The sequence below is a fragment of the Siphateles boraxobius genome, unplaced genomic scaffold (assembly GCF_051911475.1).
Source record: "Siphateles boraxobius isolate OS27281-9 unplaced genomic scaffold, OSU_SipBor_1 16, whole genome shotgun sequence".
Taxonomy (NCBI): domain Eukaryota; kingdom Metazoa; phylum Chordata; class Actinopteri; order Cypriniformes; family Leuciscidae; genus Siphateles; species Siphateles boraxobius.
This window is the reverse complement of record NW_027508766.1, coordinates 7,683,825-7,704,442: the sequence shown is the minus strand read 5'-3', so window position 1 is coordinate 7,704,442 and position 20,618 is coordinate 7,683,825. Positions and strand designations below refer to the sequence as shown.

General features: G+C 38.8%; 2 protein-coding genes across 4 annotated transcripts in view; both read left to right on the top strand.

The window, feature by feature from the left end:
• Positions 1-6,050, top strand: part of riok2 (RIO kinase 2 (yeast)) — a 29,994-nt gene extending 23,944 nt beyond the window's left edge. The window contains exons 6-10 of the mRNA XM_077231382.1: positions 60-251; positions 333-425; positions 504-929; positions 3,619-3,709; positions 5,803-6,050. Coding sequence (XP_077087497.1) covers positions 60-251; positions 333-425; positions 504-929; positions 3,619-3,709; positions 5,803-5,964 — 964 coding nt within the window. The 3' untranslated portion in view covers positions 5,965-6,050. The remainder of the gene's footprint in view (positions 1-59; positions 252-332; positions 426-503; positions 930-3,618; positions 3,710-5,802) is intronic.
• Positions 6,051-6,459: 409 nt separating this feature from the next.
• Positions 6,460-20,618, top strand: part of epg5 (ectopic P-granules autophagy protein 5 homolog (C. elegans)) — a 29,654-nt gene continuing 15,495 nt past the window's right edge. The window contains exons 1-24 of one of the 3 annotated variants that reach the window (XM_077231362.1): positions 6,460-6,595; positions 7,286-7,395; positions 7,494-8,363; positions 8,738-8,981; positions 9,376-9,506; positions 9,808-9,915; positions 10,040-10,113; positions 10,334-10,445; positions 10,764-10,878; positions 11,210-11,360; positions 12,307-12,468; positions 12,550-12,707; positions 12,944-13,098; positions 13,212-13,352; positions 13,613-13,774; positions 13,877-13,999; positions 14,323-14,588; positions 14,732-14,872; positions 15,021-15,162; positions 16,836-17,033; positions 17,147-17,257; positions 17,961-18,083; positions 19,499-19,665; positions 20,307-20,537. In XM_077231362.1, coding sequence (XP_077087477.1) covers positions 7,342-7,395; positions 7,494-8,363; positions 8,738-8,981; positions 9,376-9,506; positions 9,808-9,915; positions 10,040-10,113; positions 10,334-10,445; positions 10,764-10,878; positions 11,210-11,360; positions 12,307-12,468; positions 12,550-12,707; positions 12,944-13,098; positions 13,212-13,352; positions 13,613-13,774; positions 13,877-13,999; positions 14,323-14,588; positions 14,732-14,872; positions 15,021-15,162; positions 16,836-17,033; positions 17,147-17,257; positions 17,961-18,083; positions 19,499-19,665; positions 20,307-20,537 — 4,139 coding nt within the window. In that variant the 5' untranslated portion in view covers positions 6,460-6,595; positions 7,286-7,341. Of the gene's footprint in view, positions 6,596-7,285; positions 7,396-7,493; positions 8,364-8,737; positions 8,986-9,375; positions 9,507-9,807; positions 9,916-10,039; positions 10,114-10,333; positions 10,446-10,763; positions 10,879-11,209; positions 11,361-12,306; positions 12,469-12,549; positions 12,708-12,943; positions 13,099-13,211; positions 13,353-13,612; positions 13,775-13,876; positions 14,000-14,322; positions 14,589-14,731; positions 14,873-15,020; positions 15,163-16,835; positions 17,034-17,146; positions 17,258-17,960; positions 18,084-19,498; positions 19,666-20,306; positions 20,538-20,618 lie in introns of all 3 variants that reach the window. The other 2 variants (XM_077231364.1, XM_077231363.1) reach the window with 2 other exon arrangements.

Genomic DNA, 20,618 nt, shown 5'->3' with positions numbered 1-20,618 from the left:
AACACCATTTTTTGTTTATTTATTTACTTGCGTTGACTGTTGCTGTATTCTTTACACAGGTGTCAGATTCGACAGATACAAGACTCTGCTACACTGTACAGTGAAATTATGGAGCTAATAATCAAACTTGCCAATCATGGCCTGATCCACGGAGACTTCAATGAATTTAACCTCATGCTCGATGACAACGACCACGTCACAATGATTGACTTCCCTCAGATGGTCTCCACCTCACATACAAATGCTGAATGGTGACTATTTAACCTGATAACAAACAGATAATTATTTAATAAGCAGCACTCGCACGTAAGTTTTTAATTGTTTTCCAAAAGGTACTTCGATCGAGACGTCAAATGTGTCCGGGATTTCTTCCTCAGGAGATTCAACTACGAAAGTGAACTCTATCCAACATTCAAAGATATCAGGTAATTTTTCTAATAGCTTGCTTTATTGCATAATCTAGACTTTATAGGCCGAGCTAAGTTACGCATTTCTCTCCACAGAAAAGCATGTTCGCTCGATGTGGAGATCTCAGCTAGCGGCTACACCAAGGAGCTCCAGCAGGATGACAGTTTGCTTCACCCTGAAGGTCCAGAGGGTGAGGGACTCAGTGGAGATGAAGATGATGATATCTCGGAGTCAGATGATGACACAGATCAGGCAGCCTCAGAGGACGTTATCAGCATGGAGGAGTATAAACATGCCATGCTTGAGCTGGAAGGGCTAAAAATTAGCAAGGAGACTCTATCAGAAGAGAACGACACAGAGGAACATGAGGGAGCTCGATGTCAAGAGGAGATCCCCGCAGAGGACATTCAGAAAGAGACCGTTTCTGACATTTCCAAAGACTTGGGAAGGGATGAGGTGGAAGATGAGTGTCCTGATTTGGTTGACCTTTCTGCATCCAACAAAGAATTCAGGCCTTTCAGGTAAGGAGACTTTAATACGTCATTTATTTTATATGATAAAATATATTGTGACCAGAGTCGGCGCCAGAGCAGATCTACTGGAGGGGCATTGGGTCATCCGCGGGGGGGCACTGCCGTTTGATAATTTTTTTTTCTGCTAACACAGCAGAAATGCTTTAAAAAACGAAAAACACGTTTTTTATTTATTATTATTTGTTAATTGCGAATTTGTGGCTACTTTACAAATAAATCATTTTACACACAAAAAAATTATTAATTTATAGAAGTTTGATTTAAAAACGATTGTATTGCTTCCGCGTGAACATAACTGTGTCCATGGCATGTTCTGTTTTTAATGGCAACGGTGTGCTATACTTAGCAGCGGTCTGTTATCAAGAAATTATAACGTTACATTAGAATTCAACCAAGCCATTATTTCATTTAAGTTAAAATTTGTACATTTAATATTGAAAAAATAACTAAAAGGGATATTTTTTTTGGACACGCCATTCAAAGCGCTCGTTGACTGCGATCTGTGGTGCTGATAGTGTTCTCTTGTGGCTCGCGCTGCCACAAGAAACATCTTCACACGGACGCCCGCTTGATCAGTTGCGGAGAAATCTCTATTCGTACCGGTGAAATCACAAAGTAAAATGCACTCAAACATGTCCCGGACAACCACAGATAAACATAATCGATTTTAATGAGGGGGAAAAAATAATAATTATGCGAGTGTGGGTTAGAACCCAGAATCTCTTGCACGATAGTCTAAAATTACACCACTGGACCATTTAAGCACTTACAAAGAAAAGTCGGATAGAATACATCTAACGTTATTTCTTCACGTGAAAATTCTTGGCACTAACACATTTTAGATCTCATTAGACAAATTAAACACAATGTATTATTTAAATAATTGCTGGACATTTGGTGTTGTATAGCCTACATCTGATTTATGATTTAGCATTGTATTAGAAACTCCTGTAGGAGGGGCATCAATGAGTAGTGGTCGACCGATATGGGTTTTTTGATGGCCGATGCAGATATCTTAGAGAGCAGGGTGGCCGATGGCCAATATAAAGCCGATATTTATATATATATATATATATACACACACACAGTCACACATACTTTATATTTATATAAATCAATATTTAATAAATTTGATAAATTTAATACATATTTAAAAATCTTTAAAATAAACATGCTTAGGCCCTATACTAGATGGCAACTTCTTGAATCTGCAATCCTATTACAGAATTTTTCACAAATAAAGTAAATGTTTAAAAATATATGAATATGTGAATAAAAAGGAAGTAAACACTGTACCAGGGCACTCAGTAATCTGGTAATTAATCAGTAATCACTGATAATCAAATTTTTTCAAATGAAGACTTTTTTTTACTTTGACTTTTGACAAGGTAACGCTAATTTTACATACAGCACACAGTGAAAACGACATGAATATGACACAGTGGGCCACTGGATATAGCACAGCATATTTTAAAAAGAAGGATTTAAAGTGTTTCGATCGCGTCTCCTGTGAAGCTGATCTTCTGTTCGCATTCACTCACTTCGCACGGACCGTCACTCGCAGGAACACGTTTATGCAGGCTACAAACGCACACTTCACAAGATATCACAGCTGGATTCGATTAAATCTGCAAGGTTTGTGAAATTAAATGTTTATTAGATATTCAGAGATTTGTTTAAATTATGTAGATGCGCATTTTCTGAATGTTGACAGTAAATGAGAAAGTATTTTAGGCTGATTGTTTGCCTTTTTTTCGGTTACAAATAATACAAAAGCAAACGCATTACTTTTCACATACCATTTACTTTCTTTGACCAGTTCTGTAGCCACCGGTTCTATCAAACAAAGTATTAGATCTGATCTGACTGACAGAGATCGTAAACTAATGAAGACGGAGAATGTGAGTGAGCGCTGTGTTCTCTTCTCAGGTGCTGGTGTTCTCAGCGCCGCCCGTCAAAATAAAAGTCCGTAGCGCCGTCAAAATAAAAGTGCCGCTTCCAACACATCGGCCAATCAGAAAAACTTATCGGCTGATGCCGATATTTTAAAACCACTATCAATGAGCGCTAGGGGGGGCACGGCCCTCGAATGCCCCACCATAGCGCCGACCTGATTGTGACTTTTTTTATATCTAAAAATATGATTTTTAATATCGTAACTTGATTGCACACACAACCATTTTCACACTGCTATATAGCTACCATTCATTTTGTGGCTTATATACTAAAAGGGTTATTTCACCCAAAATTGAATATTCTGTAATTTACTTGGATCAAGTACAAGTACAGTTGAGCTTCAGTTTACCATATTTGCTCTATGGATGTGCATTGATCAATGTTTAAATGTGACTAAGTCTAAATTAAATCTGTTTTTAATTTAATTTCAACTGAAATATCTGCTACCTGTGTAAAAAAAATGTAGGTTTGCTAACGCAAGTATTCTTCAAGCTGACACATCCGGTCACAACGTGACATATTAGGTTGGAGAGCTGCAGTGGAAGTGAACATTTTCTGTGAATTATGACCTTAAATTACTTTTTTGCTTATTTTGATGCGCTTGACACCCTGTGATTCCTTGAAGAATTTGAATTTTTGTGTGAACTAAAGTATTCCTTCATATAAATCCCTTACTATTACATATGATACATATAATGAAATGATGCATGTGATCCCACAGAGATCAATTGAGCCTTGAGAACGAGCACAGGAGGAGAACAACCAGTGAAATGAGCATTGGAAGTGTTGGCAGCTGTTCAACAATTCCACCGGTTAGTATAACCCTTTGAATTTTATTCTATAATTTACTTCCTCGTTCACAAAAGCAAGATGCAGTGAAAAATGTTTAGGTTTGCATATATAAATGCAAAGTTCCTCGGGGAAAGAAGCCAGAGTCTATTTGCACTAAATGTCAACAGTTTTTGGATGCTATGTATACTGGATGCTATCTGCCACTTAGTGCAAATAGTGGCAGATACTATTTGCACCTTTATTGTATTGCAAGTAAGTATTTTATAAAACAGTATTCAATAAAAAGAAATTGAGTGTATGTGTTTGCATTTATTAAAACGAATGCTGCCTTTTTGGGACATTACTTGTAGGGCTGCAACAACTAATCGATAAAATTGATTATAATCGATTATGAAAATCGTTGTCAACGAATGCCATTATCGATTAGTTGGTCTGCTTACGTCACGGGGAGCGTTTACTGGTACGCACACACACGCAAGGTCTCTCTCCCTCAGGCGCTCTGCCGAGCGCGCGCGCTACACGGTTTGGAGCAGTCTCTTATGTCTCGCATGCGCGCTCTTGCTTGCGCGCTCTAGATTTCGGGAGTTTGAACTAATTCGCGGGCATCAGGGAGCCGCAATCAATATGCGGGAGAATCCCGGGACTTCCGGGATGTCTGTATTTTGTCTCGAGCATCAGGTTGCGCAATCAGTTCGCTCGCAACGTAAGTGATGGATTAAAATAGCGCTACCGCAGAAATAGGTTAAATTAAAACGGTGTTTACAAAGCGAAGCACTAAATATAAAGGCAGTTAATAACAGCAGCAGTAAAATATTTTTTTTTTAGTCACTGTACTCAGTGGTTTTCAGCGAATGCTTGTGCACTAATGCATAATTTCTCCTGTCCTTTACTCAAGCCTGTTAGCTTGCTGGGTAACGTTACCTCCATTCCGTTCTCTTTTTATAGCATTTGTCTACTAAGTTTTAATTGTTTTTCAAACGCGATCTACTGCGGCTCTACATTCACACAATTGTTTTCAGTCTTTCTATATTTATTTAATCAATTTATCCTTATATTATTCTTTTATATATTATATATAATATATATTATATTCTTTATCCTTATATTCCTTATATATAATTAATTTTAAATAAAAATTAAATTGAATTATATATTTTAGATGTTTTTAGTTTGTTTTTAGTTCAGATATTCACATCTGAACAACATGTCTGTGTAAATTTGTTTTAACAAAAATTGTGTTAAAACATAATATGTTGGATATCATTTTTTTAACAATAATCATGTTTGTCAACTTGCCATCAGCAATTATCATTAAAAACAATGCAAATATTGATATTAGTAAAACTCAATGTGTGGCTTTTGCACTTTTTAAAGTACACTTTTACACATAAATACCCTGATTTACGGTTTTATTTAGTTATAATAAAAAAAAAATCTAATTTAATTTTATCCGATTAATCGATTAATCGAAAAAATAATCGTCCGATTAATCGATTATCAAAATAATCGTTAGTTGCAGCCCTAATTACTTGTTCCTATCCCTAAATCCCTTCCCTACATTTACCCCTAACCCTAACCATGTTGAACCCGCTGATAAGGAAAGTTGTCCTCAAAGGTCCAGGAAGGGAGCCATTGTTTTGAGCGTGATAACATGAGCTGCATGTGTCGCAGTCAATGTTCAAGACCATCTGACCATCGTGAGGACACCACATCCAATTTAATTTAGAAATACCAGTTTAGCAATTAATTCCCACTATTAAATATCTAAGTACCTTTAGAATATATAATATACCTTATACTTTTTATTTAAAGTAACACCTCTCCAAGCTGATATGCAATAGGAAAAGGGAGAAGAATAAGTTAGGAAAAAGCCGGATTTGAACTCTGGTTGGTTGCGTCAAAAGCTATCGGCAACCAGCTTTACTCTCCACGTCACTGCTTCTGTTTCAGATTGTAATTTTGTCCTGACTCATCTTGAAAATGGTGGGCAGAATTATTGTAAATAGCCTCTGCCAACAAAGTGGGCTATTTGAACTTGGTGTAAACTTTGCTTTCATGATGCAAGTTAGATTTATGTGGTTGTAAGTAATGATTTGGATGTGCCCCTATACAGGAGGTCATCAGGCAGAAAGTGAAGAGACAGCTCACCAAACAGCAGAAGGCTGCTCAGAGAAGACGTCTGCAGAAGGGTGAGGCCAACCTGGTGACCAAGGAGAGGAGAGAGAATCAGAACAACATCAAGAGCAGTTTGGATGCTGATAGCTTCTGGGGCTGAGGATGGAAGAAATGACCTCAGAACTTCTAACAGTTTTCAGTGTCACTTGTGTATGAAATAATTAATAAAACATCTACATCTAGGAACTGAGTTGTGGTTAGCCTTATTTATGTTTGAAATATACCACATAAAGGTTAGACCTGGTTTTATTTCAAATAATGGAGATTAACTACACATATTGCATGTATAGAGAGATTTTTAAAATATGTACATGACAAAGTGCTATCAACTAATCAAATCAAATATAAGTAAATCTCATTATCTGTCATTTGCAAACCTACAGCATTGTATTGTAAACAAAATCATGTAATTGCCTTCAAACTGTTCAAGAAACTTTCAGAATCTGTCGTTTTTTGTGTTTGTTTGTTTTGCAGCAACTATTGATACTGCAACAAAATTGTAGAAACTGCAAAACTACAGCTGCACAAAAAAAAAAATTAAATCCATTTTCGTACTGTGGCTCATAAGTTTTTCGCGTTTTGTCCCTTCCGGCCTACCATTTGAGGGTGGAGGGCCACGTGATCCCCGTATTGCGATAGCGTCCAGGAACAAAACAATCCAAGAGCTGACAGCTCCGCTAAATCTTTATGACTGACCGACAGCTGCTGTTTATAAGAGTAATATCACGTAGGTGAGTTATAATAATCTTCCTTTCACACGAGATTATTTTGTTGTGTTTTGTAGAACGAAGCGTCCATGTTAGAAGGGGTTATGTTGGTTGATCCGCTCCTCCCTGCAGTCCTGTGATGTATCTGTCTATGTTTACTTTTTACTAGAAATAGTAGCCTCGTTCGTGGAAGTAACAACTAATTTATTCACTGCTAAGAATAGACATAGCGTTGAATCAGATGAATGTAAACTACTGCACGGGTTCATCAAAATTCTGTCGCTGTCAGTTGACTTCAGTTGGGTTAGATGTTAAAATGGAAGGTTGAAACTTACCGCCAGAAGTTCCGCTCTTACATTTTTGGTTTATTTTTCTGTTGTATTTTAATTGTAAGCTATTGTAGTTCCATCGAAATGTAATTGTGATTATCCTCATGTTGTTACAACCCATGTGACTTCAGTGAAACAAGAGATCTCAGTAAAATGAATCTCCCAGTCACCTTGCACTTTCATTGTATTTTCTCTCCATGCAACAAAAGTGAAAGGTAGCAGAGACTGTCATTCTGCAAAGCATCTAATTTTGTGTTCCACAGCCAGAAACTAAGTCATGCAGGTTTGTAACGACATAAGAGATGTTGTAAAGTTTAAATTTTTGTGTGAATTGCCACTTTAAACGCAATATCTTCTCTAAAGCTTAATGACTTGTGTGCTGCAGTGGCCTGTAGAGAAATGGAGTAATTTTATAACGATCATGTGGAGACCGGTGTGGAGATGGAGGCTTTAAGACCCAAAAAATCAAAGTCCAAATCCAGTAGGAAGCCACAGGTGAAAATCCACCTATAATATTTCTCTTACTTAGGTTGACAATTAAAATCTTGTTTAAGTTTATCTCAATCCTAAAAATAGTTATTCCTCATTAACAGGTCAAAAAGGAGAGACAGTTAGAGAGTGTTAGACAGTCCTCTGAACCTTCTAGAGAACTTAATGAGCCAGCGCTGGCTCCTGAATTCACTGATGTCCCTCTCAGCCTTTCTCATGTGCCTCCTGCCTCTGATCTGGACCCACCCGCCACACAGACCTCACTAAACCATAATGGCAAAGCTGAAAAGGACCAAGTTCTCTTGTCTGATACGACTGAAATAGTGAAGAAACCATTCTGCCATGAGGACAAAGAGCATGAAGTGCCATCACAAGACACGGCACCTTGGGTGGACCAAGTTTTGGCACCCACTCAGTACAGCCAAAGTGATCCCAAACCTCTTTGTGCTAAACTTGAACCATTTAGCGTCCCTTCTATATATCCGTCTATCCCAGCTTCCTGCTCTGAGCCTCAGCTCTCTGAGGACTCATACTCTATTGCCTATGGACTGTTAGATACTTCCTTTATGCCAGTGGCTTCTGAGGGACAGCTAGCTCCAGCTGTTCTGCCTCTGGCTAACCAGGAATCCTCCCCGCCCAGCTTGGTCCCTGTGAAGGTTTCTGATGTGGAGAAGCCCAGGGAGAGGCTTTATCCAGAGCTTCCCAGGACCTGTCAGTCCGTAAAGCCCTTCAGTAGCGAGCAGCTTCGGACATGGGAACCCGGTTCCTGGCTGGAAAATGTAGAGCTCCTTGAAGCCGAGTTCCAGAGTCTGGCCAACCAAGAGGGACATGAGCTGTACGAGCTGCTGCTGAGCTACTGGAGGTGCCGTAAACAGCTGACGCAGGCCCAGACTGAACTGCAGGCTGCTAACTCAGACTGCAAAAATGTGCAGAATCGCATGTGGAGCTTCAAGGATGAAAGACTTTCATTACAGGTGAGTCACATCTATCTATCCATCCATCCATCCATCCATCCATCCATCTAGTTACATATTAAAGCCAATTAAACCTTCATATTTCAAGAAAAAAAATACATAAAAAAATTTAATTGTGATTCTGCATCATATTTTTCAAATTCAGGAATGGATTCAGTGCAATTCTGAATAAATGCGCACAACCCTGATCAGCTGAATGTTTTTTGTTTTTTTTTGCTGATTGGTAGCATGATCTCAGGTCTAATTAAGTTTTATAGTGTGTCCTTATCAAAACTGTAAATCCAGCTGTTTGTTTAAGTCACAGCCATGCCTTACCATAACAATACACTGCATTGGTCTATTTTATTGATCACAAACACCTGTTTGCTTTACAGGGTGTATGTGCAGACCAGACCAAGGTGTTTGGCTACCACTGCTACCAGCAGGTGACTCTGAACGAGGCAGCGTTAGCTGAGCTGAAGCATCTGTTTTCTGCAAAAGCAGAAATACTCCATCAGACAGTGGCCCTGCACTCATACACCTCCGTCCTGTCCCGTCTGCAAGTGGAGTCTTATCTCTATTGCTTGCTCAGCTCTAACCCCACCACCAAAAGTGTGGCTGTGCAAGATACAAGCACAGGCAAGTTCACACTGATAAGTCTACACTGTACATTAGACACAAATAATTGGTTAACTTACACTGTTTGATAAGGAGTACCATGACTGACATAAATATTTTCACAGTTACACTGGTGTTGACAAAACATCAATATGGCAAATGTAAAAACATTTTTTGATAATTGAGGCATATTTAATGCAATCCTTGTTGGATTTTCCTTGTTCACTGTTTGTGTATTTTAGCAGACACTTTTATCCAAAGATTGGATGACCAGAACGGACAACTGTCTTACTTCTGTATTATTATGGTCTGGTCCTAATGAGCATTGAAAAAGCATAGGATTACAGTTGAAAGTTGTTATTTCTGTTATTATGAATGCCATGCTGTCTATTGATTTTTGTATTGAACTTTTTAGTGAGTTCAAAGTCTCAGCCGTCCTCTTTGCAATCGCTGAAGGAGAGCATCAGTGTGCTGTTTATTTTCACCCGACGGGTCCTAGATGATTCTCAGTTTCAGGCTGACATCCATCTCTGGCTTCAGAGGCTGGTAAAGACCCTCAAACACCAGCTAATGAACTGAAAAAATGTCAAGATAACATGAGATCATGAAATAAGAATCGGGAACATTCTGAAAAAAAAGCTACAAATTATTTGTAATATTACATTCATATAAAATTTGGTATTTATAAATACCAATTATTCTGATGTCCTTTAATTTATTAAATTCAAGCTTGTTCAAGCTGATTATACTCGTACCCTTACGTTACCCCAGAGTTAAAAGGATCTCGGTTATAAGATCTGGTTTTCATGACCTATGATGAAACATAAAAGCTTTTTTTTCCATCCAGGTGTCTGTGCTGCATCAGGTTGGTTCAAGAGGAGATCATCTCTTCATCCTAAACCACCTACTCTGCTGCCCAGCAGGTGTGGGGAAATGGGCTGTGCCATTCCTACAGGTACTGAAGCAGAGCCTTGATGTGTGACTCAGATCAGCTATAAACAATCTTAACAGGGAAATATACAAAATCTCAAATATCTTCTTGTCTTATAATAGTCATTGCATCCACTTTCCTTCAATAGATCAAAGTATTGGATAACCCATCTGGAGTGTATCATTTCATGCAGGCTCTGGCTATCCTCATGTCTCCTGCAAGGTAAAGATTAGCTTTACTGGAAATTGAGCTGATGATCCATTGAATTTTTTTTACATATCATCTGTATTATTGTCTGTATTATCGCCATTGTTACAGTTACAGCTCGAAAAGCTGCTTCTTTTGTTTAAAACTGTTATAACTAAAAGCACAAACTTGAGACAGAATTTGGCTTTGCATTATTTATTTAATTGAATATGGAGATTTGTGTGACATGATGCAGGCACCGTGCAGACTTCCTCGGACACATGAAGCCTATTGACGTGAAGGGCAACAACAGTATTACAGGACTTCCATCTGGTAACTGGACTCTAGTGGATGAGGGTGGAGAGGAGGTGAGGTGGTCCATCATGAAACTGATAATGAGAATTTCTGCTCAGCCCCTGTCAGTGCTTTTATACGAGAATGTCTGAACTCATACTGTTTTGCTGATTTGTATTCAATTATTAAAAATGGTTTCAGACCTTTTGACCTCACTGCATATATTGACATCAGGAATCAATTATATATTATATTGCATTAACTTCTGATCAGACTTTTGACTTCTGTTAGCACAGGCCGAAAGTGCCATTGTTTTGTGTCTCTTATCTAAGTACCAACAAAACCTTACTACCAGATGATGTCTACTGTAACACTCTTGTGAACTCTCTCAGGATGAAGACCCAGAAACAAGCTGGATGCTGCTGTCTGAGGAAGATCTGGTTTCTCTGTTCTCTCAGTTTCCCTTTGATGAGCTCTTCAAACGCTTACTGGGGATCTGCTCTAAAGGTGAGACTCGTCATATCTCATAAATGAGCTGAGGCAGCCATACAATATTCAGTGTATGTCTGTTTCTCCTCATTAATTGGTCAGTAGATTGTATAGTATTCACTTGCTATGAAAAGGATAGTTCACACAGAAATGCAAATTGTCACATGACTCTCCATTGAACGGAAAAATGTTTATATATAAACAATTTTTGTTTATATATTGAAAGAGAATGGGGATATGAAATGGAAAAAAGCTTATGGCATGCATTTCCCTTAAGACTTAGAAATATTTAGACATTTTCCATACCGATTTAATAAATTGACCTGTTAAATGTCACTCTTGCCAATAGAGGACTATCAGCCTCAAGCCACCACCAGTCAAAAGATGATGAAGATATTTGCATTTGCCTCTTCGCTGGTCGAACTGCTTGCTGTTGGCTTGCAGACCTACAACAGAGCACGTTATCGCCAATTTGTGAAGAGGATTGGTTATATGATTCGGTACGTAAGCTTTATTAATTCAGTTCAGTTTTTCATTTCACACTGTATACATTAATGCTTTCATACTTAAGTAATCCTATTTTAATCCATATTTTCCAAATCCCATTTTAATCTATAATCCGATATTATTTTATGGTGTTATTACGGGCCAAGCACCAAATGTGCATTGGCACCTATTGTAATCGTTAGTGTTCTTCTTTTTATTATTATTATTATTCTGCTCTGGAAGTGTATGGCAGCCCATAGAAGTGTATGGTGAAAAGTTGTGAAATTTGATACACTGATTGAGGAAAGCGTGAACATTAACCACAGCCATTTTAGACAATGATACCAATTTTGCCATATTTTATCAAACTTGTTGTCTGCCAAATTCAAGTTCTTTGAAAACCTGCTTTTCGAACTGTTGGTCCGATTTTCACCTACATTGACTCAGATCATCTTCAGACCATGCCAGCCTAGTTATTAAAAGCTTTTTGATTGACCAAACTGTTCTCGAATAACACATCAACAAATTTCATGGCATGGTGCCTCGCTGATTCTGAGGCTGTAACACTGCAACGCTTTGCCATATTAACAGCAAACTTTGTATGTGTCATTGTCTGCTCACACTGACCACACAACATCAATTTGGTAACAGCACCACCTATTGGTCAAAAAGTGATAAGCAATTTAATCATATTACTTGTGATTGTATTTGTGATTTTTTTTTTCAGCCATTTTGACTAAAATAATCTAAAAATTATTGTTGCAGTTTTTTTAAAGCTCCCAGCCATGGTTGCATGTCTCGTTTATTCCTGTGCTTGGACTGCTTGCAGTAGAATTGTTAGTAGAAATTATTTAGCTGGTTTTCAGTCAGGTGTTCAGGTATTTTTCATTTTTATATAGTTGACAATATAGTCTTTTAATAAGTACTGACTTTATGTCCATGTTCTTTTCCTCATTCTAGGATGACACTCTGTTATGTTAGTGACCACTGGGCGCAGTACATCAGCCTGACAGGTGTGAGTAGAACCACAATGCAGGAACAGTCGTTTTCAATGGAGAAGCTGCAGGTGGAGTTTGACCATCTCTTCCTGAGAGCAGTGCTTCATGTGCTCAAGGCCAAGAGGTATAGAATAATGATATTATTCTATGTAGTCTATTTAATGTCTAATAATGTCTATTTAACTAACTCTTTATTGGTTTACAGACTGGGCATATGGCTGTTCATGTCTGAGATGCCGTATGGCACGTTATCCAGCTGCATGCTGTGGAAGATCTTCTACATTATGCAGTGTGCAGAGATGGATGGTCTGGAGAAGCTCAGCTGTAGCCTGAGTGATGAGGACTGTATCCGGAGACTCAGAGGTGAGATGCCAATCTGATGCTAGAAAAATACAAGAGAATGGTTTACTATTTTAACTTTACTGCTCACTTTATTTAAGTAGAATGATTGTTTTTGTCTTATTTAAAATAATTTTAAGCCATTTGTGCCCCCCCCCCCCCCTTGGAAGTGTGCTGATGCCCACTAGTGTGTCACTGTCCCCTGGTTGAGGACCACTGGTTATAGCAAAAACACTTATTGTGTGTTTATGTATGTCCAGAACCAAGCCATCAGGAAAGGTTTCAGCTCTGGCTGTCAGAGATAAACAGCTCGGATGGAATCTGCCTGCTGACAACGTTTGCACACATGGCCCAGCCCAGACGCACCGACGTAGACCCTGAGTTTGTCAGGAACATAGTGCTAGACATATACGAGGTGATTTGACTTTTTCCCCCCCAACTTTTTAGTGAAGCACAAAAAAACATCTGATCATGGCATCATCCAGCTGTTATAAATGCAATAAATTGTGTGATTACTCTTTGCTCTAGGTGTCCTATGTTAGTATCACCACCCGTGAGATCTTCTCTAAAGTCGGGCGGGAGTTGTTGGCGGCTGTAGCAACTGCTCACCCTCACATAATCTCTGTGTTGTTGGAGAGACTGAGAGAGACCATAGAGAAAGTGGGCATGGTGAGTGATTCTTCAAAATCACAAGAACTTAATTTCTAAATTTCTGTAGAAACTGGATGATCAGAGACTGATAAAGATTGACAATTGAGATTGTAACACTACTAAATAAGCATTCAGAACAGCTACTGTAGAAAAATAGAGGCATATTTAATACAGGATCTAAAGATACATTTTTGTATTGTCTATTTAATGATTTACTCATCTGCCACAAAAATGTATTTTTTATCAGCAAATACTGATAATTATGATTATCTGTCCAGGTGTCACTCTACCTGTTCAAGGAGTTGCCCCTGCACTTGTGGATGCCAGCTCAAGCTGAGGTGGGGTTGATCCGAGATTGGCTGTTGAACTTCAGTCTCTCTGCTGTGGAGAACAGATTAGCCTGCATCATACTAGAGGGCCTAAACTGGGGATTTCAGCCCGTGAGTCTCAGCTATGATTATATCATCATAAAATGTGCCCAGTTTCTATGCTATTTTGTGTTTTTTATAAAGTTTTAATACAACTTTCTGTCTTGTCCACAGAATGGTTGCCTCATTTTACCAGCGTCTTTGCACAGTGAAGTCGCCCTGTTGGCGATTGAGGCATATCAAAAATATCTCTCAGACAAGCCATATGGTGGCATATTATCAGAAGGCATCAAACAGGTATGAATTAAGGTGGCTACATATCATGCCTATTAATCAACACTAATTGTCATTCATTGGCTACGGCAGATTTATAAGCTTCCTCAACAGTTTTAAAAAGAAATTTGTTGAACATTTTATGACTTTGTTTTGGGGGACAAATGCAGACCATATCAGTCTATGTAAAATATCTAGTATGCACTGGTTCACCTCCATTCATCAGCAGAAATTATAGCCAAAAGTTGAATCAGCCACTTATAGTTGATAGTTTAGAATTCCCCTCAAAGAATGATCATTTTCTTCCTAGTGCCAGCTCACATTTGCTGTGTGATAACTTTCTGCAGGTGTCTTACCTGGCTAATGTGGTGCGGCATGGCCAGACACTAGAATCCTCCTTTAACCAGTGGGCCTGGGACCTGGTTCTGAGGCTAAAGCTCCATGCCAATGAAAGAAGTCCTCAGGATGCCTGGTGCCCGCTTCCCTCTTCCAGCGCCCCCAGTGTGCCTGAGATCACAGACTCTCCCATTATGCACCCTGTTTTCAAGGCAGTCAAAGCAGGCATCCCTATTGGCTGTTTTCTGGCTATTGACATGACAACCATTGGGCACAGGTTTGGAAGGAATATTACAACTCTTGTTTCAAACAGAAGTGTAGTGACCATCGACTGACTTGATTCATCATCAGTTACGTTCCAGACTGGATGAAAATCCAAGTCTAGTAACATGAATTAATTTTAAATGTTTTTCATGACAGTTTGGAGAAGTTTTGCAGTGATGGAATATCTCTGCTGAAGACTCTGGTTCAGTCCCGTCATCTCAAAGTTGTAGTGCATATCCTGGAAAACATCCTTCCTCTGGTCTACCACTGCCAGTTCTATCTGCTCAAGAATGAACAGTTAAGAACATTTATGCTTAAATATTTTTCACTTCCTGTCAGACTTTACTGCAGCCTTGGCAATGTGTTTATTTATTTACCGCATAAATAATTAATTATGCTGTAGTTATGTAAGAAATACCAATGCTTTCCTTCTAATATCAATCAGGTTTCTGAGCTGTATCCAGCTCTTCTTGCAGCTGGATAGTGGGACTCAGGGTGTGACCCAGCAGGTCACACAGAAGGTGGCCCAGCATCTGATTGGCACCTCTACATGCGAGAACATAAAACTCCTCAACAGTGTGATCCAGGTAGGATTTTGTGTTGATTATCCATGTATACTGGACACTTGTTACTCTTTTTCCTTTATTACCCAATCCAACTCCCCATTATAAAAATATACAGTGCCGTTCAAATGTTTGATGTGGGTAAGATTCTTTAATGTTTTTGAAAGTCGCTTAGAAATATTAATAGGATTTAAAGTAACTGTTTTCAATTTTAAAGGGGTCATCGGATGCCCCTTATTTAGGGTGTTCATGTAAAGTTTGTAACATACTTTGGTTAAAATTCCTCAATAGTTGTGTAAAACAACACCCTTTTACCTCCTAAAAAACAGTTCTGTTCACTGCGACCGTTTCGGTGCATGTCTCTTTAAATGATAATGAGCAACTGCTCACTCCACCCCTCTCTTCCATGGGGCGTGTTGACACAAGACATTAGGCCGGTGACACACTGGCTGCGTGGCGGGAGCGTGGCGTTTCTGTTGCGTGTCAGAAACGGTTGCGCTGCTGACACGGATCACCCTTGTTCGATATATGGGACAGAGTTGTGGAAGCCCTATATAGTCTACTTTATGTTAAGTATAAATATAAAGCCTACTGATAAAGACACTGTCAGCAGTATTGACAGCAAAAATAGACTACAGAATATTTCGTTCTGTATTGACAGGTGCAATATTTGAAAATTTATAATTATTTATTTCTTTATTTTTAAATTATATTTATATGTGAATTAATGTCACAACCTAGACTTTCAACCATCAAAATGTAATTTATTAATGTGTATTCATGTACAAAATAACATATAACATCTTTTCCTATTCTATTTTGCCTGGAAGCGCTTCCAACACGCTTGCGTGTCGCGTGAAAAATAGGCGTCGGTTCTATTTCTAGCATGCACACGTTTTCCGCGCGGCTCAAGCCGTGCCTGAGACGCACAGGCAGTCTGCAAGCTCTAACCTGTTAACATGGGAGCTGATATAAAAACGGACACGCCACGCAGCTGAGACGCACCCACGCAGCTAGTGTGTCACCGGCCTTAAAGTGCTGCTTTGGCAAGCTGCCTTAATGGACAGAATAAAAATGGCTAAGGGCGTAAATGTGCTAATGCGGGACAGTCCGTCAGTCGTCGTGGGCGGAGCATAAGCAATATGACATCATATTGCTGAGAAAATCATAACGGCTTGATTATTGAGAGTGTTTAGGCTTTTTGAGGATAAAAAAAGTGAATGGATTTTTTTCATTATATGGTGGTTGTCCACACACTGCAAAGACACATTTAATACAAACACCATTTAAAAGTGAATTTTGCATCCGATGACCCCTTTAATATATTTTAAAATGTCATTTATTCCTACGATGGCAGCTGCATTTTTTTCAGAAGCCATTGCTCCAGTCTTCAGTGTCACATGATCCTTCAGAAATCATTCTAATATGCTGAATTGTTTTTTTTTTCAGGATTCTTTCAAATTTCAAATGAACAGCATTTTTTTAAAGAAAAATATTTTTTTACTTTATTAATGTCTTTACTGTCACTTTTGATCAATTTGATGCATCTTTGCTGAATAAAAAGATTAATTTCTTTCAAAAACATCTTACTAACACCAAACTTTAGAAGGCTAATGTATACATAAAAATAATGAACATTTTAAGTACAAAACCTTAAAAATCTTTATGGATCATGAGAAGATCTTATTGTCCTGCAGGCTCATATTCTGGAGAGCTCCAGGCCCGGGCGTGTTGGTGCAGTAGCTGTTCTTGAGTTCTGGCTTCAGGTTTTGACCAAACAGAACCTCTGGCATCGAGACAGAGCTGTTCTCTACCTTCTGGACCACCTGTGCCGTGCTGCATTTCTTCACCAACAAGAGGAATGTCTCCAGAAACTTCTCTACCAACAACACAAGGTTTTTCATTCTTGGCTGATGTTTAAACAGCCTTCTTCTAACAAATGGGTGAATTAAATCAAATGATCGACAAATGGTTTTGTATGATGCTTTTTTTTGGATTTCCCTTTTAGAGTGCATTAGGTTATCATGGAGACAAAGGTTTGCTCTCATCTCTAATGGGCTGGATAGTGGCAGGAAATGTTACTCCATCCTTCATTGAGGGCAATTCTCTCACAGGAGAGGTATGTGCAGGTTAATACAGGTTATACGGCACATCTTGGTCTATTTCTTGACACAATTACTCTTAAGGTGACGATACACAGGGCAACCTTTTGAGCAAATATGCTAGGCAATGTTGCCGTTAACGGGCAACCAGTTGAGACAAAGGGGCCACAACCAATCTAAATTATCCAGGTAGAAATTTATTGCCCTTTTTAAATGGGAAAGTGCCCAAGCAACATTCGCTCGGCAAGATTGCCCAGCAACATTGCTCAAAAAGTTGCCCTGTGTATCACCTTTAGGTTGCTTTCACAATAGCACTTTTGGTGTGCACCCGGATTCGATTGACGTCGATTTTCCAAACTCTGGTGGTGCGCACCTGCAAACCATACCTGAGTCTGCTTAAAAAGGGAAGTCTGGGGTACAGTTCATGTGAACTCTGGTACTGTTCGCTCCTGATATGAATACAATTATTCTAAATCATTGAATCTAAATTGCTATGCATTTTGCCACCCTCTGTGTTATTGTTAGTAAGCAACACGTGTGAACAGCTGCTGCTTTGATGACTCAAACGCACCTCGGTTCAGACCCAAAAAATATAATGTGAATATAATCCGGCGAGGGGAGGGGTAGCAGTCGAGCTCTGGTTTGGACCAGGAAATTGAACCAAGTGTGAAAGCACCCTTAGTCATTATGTCCCTCTCCGTGTTTTTATTTTGTCTCAAGGTGTGGTTTGCTTGGTTGGTCCTAAACATGGAGACAATGTTCGAGGAAGATTCTCAGCTGCAACGCTGTGTGGAGCATGAGCTCCTCTCAAACTCTGCTTGCACACCAGATCAGGCTCTGAAGGTACACTTTCGTTCTGCTCAGACCTTCTCCTCTTCAGTACAATTTACATGTGCAATCACATCAAAGAGAGTGTTTTGAGCACACCTGAAAGGATCAGGGAATGTGAAAATTGTTTAAATTGTCTATTATGCTTTTCCACATTTTCAACTTTAGTTAGTTTGTAATGTTGCTGTTTGAGCATGAAAAAGATCTGCAAGGTTACAAAGCTCAAAGTCCACTCCAAAGGGAGATATTTAACACAATTCACTTTTCAAGAACTAACAACAAACAGCTCGTTTGGACTACAACACGATTTTTCCAGATGTTATGAAATCACAATTTTAATCATTTAAATAATTTGTGCCCACGGAATACGCAAAAAAGGGGACGAGGCCTGGCTGAGCTGCGCTAGAGATAAAGAGTGACACTGTTCCAGAACATAATAACCCCAACGTTTATCTGTGTGCTGCACATTTTATGGAAAACAGCTTTCTGTTTCTGTTTCTTTTGTAAACTCTCACTTTTGTAAGACGGTTCACCACTCCTTAGGAAAATTAACCATAGATTTGTGATCGATTACTGTTTGTATTACCTTAGTTTTCCAACAAATATCACAATTAAATGGTGGATAACATCGTATCTATAATGTATAAGAAAATGACAAAAAACTCACCACTCTGAAATGTCTTGTGAAATCTGTGCATGAAATCTGTTCTGCGTGATCCTCTTGTTCACTAACATTGTCAGGGTCTGAATCGGGCTCGAAGTGGTTTGAAATTGACGCCATCCTCAGTATTTACACTAGAGTAGAGCTTGCAGTTATGGAGGGCTAGACAAAATGAAAACTATTTGTTTTCTCTTTGTAAGCACGGCCAACCACAACACATTTCATATTCCGGAGGAAGGGGCTTCATCGAAATCGGCGTGTTCGAGCTAGATTAGGGAGGGAGGTGCTGTAAGTATGTAAAATATGTGAGAAAAATGCGTTTTTTAAACAATTAAGCATGAAAACATATTCTAGTACACCCCAAAAACAAAATAAAGACTTCATAAAACATCATAATAGGACCCCTTTAAAATTTAAATTGTTTCACTTTGCAGGTGGTCTTTAGAGTAAAACTGGCCAACTTGAAACATCATTCCTTTTGTTACAAAGCCCCTAAGGGGACATGGTGATGGAAAAATTTGATGTGAGGAAACTCCCCAAACACATATCCCATGTTCCCCTACTTATTTCATTGAGGATCTTATTGGTGACATTATTAAATGATTAAAAAGTCATTTCAAAAAGAGTAAAAAAAGTATTCATTAATTATTAATGACTGGAAAGATAATAGATATTCATTGGTTAATTGGTTTGAGATCCCTGTAAACATTTTTATACATTAATGCAATAAACATAAATTTTCTTAGCCCATTTGTTTTCGTTTTGTCAGAAAGCCCAGGTGCGCCTCAAGCTTCAGGTCGTCCCGTCGCTGCAGAGGTTGATGATCTATCGCTGGGCTCAACAAGCTTTAGCTACCCCTGCAGATCATCCACTCCTGCCTTTAGTGTGGCAGAAATTCCTCCAACTTTACCTCCGTCAACCTGGACCAGAGTTTGGGTACGTTAAACATGGAGACTTGCTATGCTTTTTAGATAATGTTATTTACTACCTATTTTTTTGCTAAGTTTTAAATGATCTGGCTCCTTAAAGTGAAGACTTCCAAACTTTACATATCACCATGCTATTTCAGTTCACTTAAATCTAGTTGTTACATAATGCATGTTGGATTCAAAGTACATGCTGTATTTAACTGAAACTGTTCACACAGTTCCTCTTTCCTTCTGACTCAGATTCTTCATGAGATTCTCATGAAGCTTTTTCACTAACATAATTCTCTTTTGTCTATTATGTGTACAATATCACAGATGCATTTCACTTGCTTTGTTTGTCAATATAAGATTATTTTGTACCTGGAAAATGTCAATTTTATTACATGGCTCTCTGAAATACACTTCAAAGTCTTTTTCCTGTACCATAATTAAATAATTTCAGCTCAAATCGATATTTGCATTTATTATTTTTATAATGCTGTGACCCACTTGGGTTTTTAATTTGCAGTAATGACCAGATGACTATATACTTTACTTTTTACATTACTAAAAGTAATTTGTGAGTTGTGAACTGCATATGTGGTACAGTTTGTATGATTATGGGTATTTCTGAACCCTTGTCTCTGTTGTTTTATTTGGCACCATCAGCCTGGAGGTGAAAGGTTGTATTGGGAGGCGTTATTTCCATAGTGCGGCCCATCTCTCTTTGCTGAAGAGCCTCAGACAGCGGCTGGTTGAGGTGTCTGACTTCCACCATGCTGCTAGCAAGGCTCTGAAAGTGCCCTCCTCGAAAGGTGAATCCAGTGATGGTTTGCTAACTCCCGGGACGCCCATCACCCAGTACATGACCTCTCCTGAGCTGCACACTGAGCTTGTGCGGTAATGTCCAGTGTTTTATTCTCTCAACATCCATTATTCTGTTTACTTTTGAGTTAAATGTCCTATTGAGTAAAATAAACT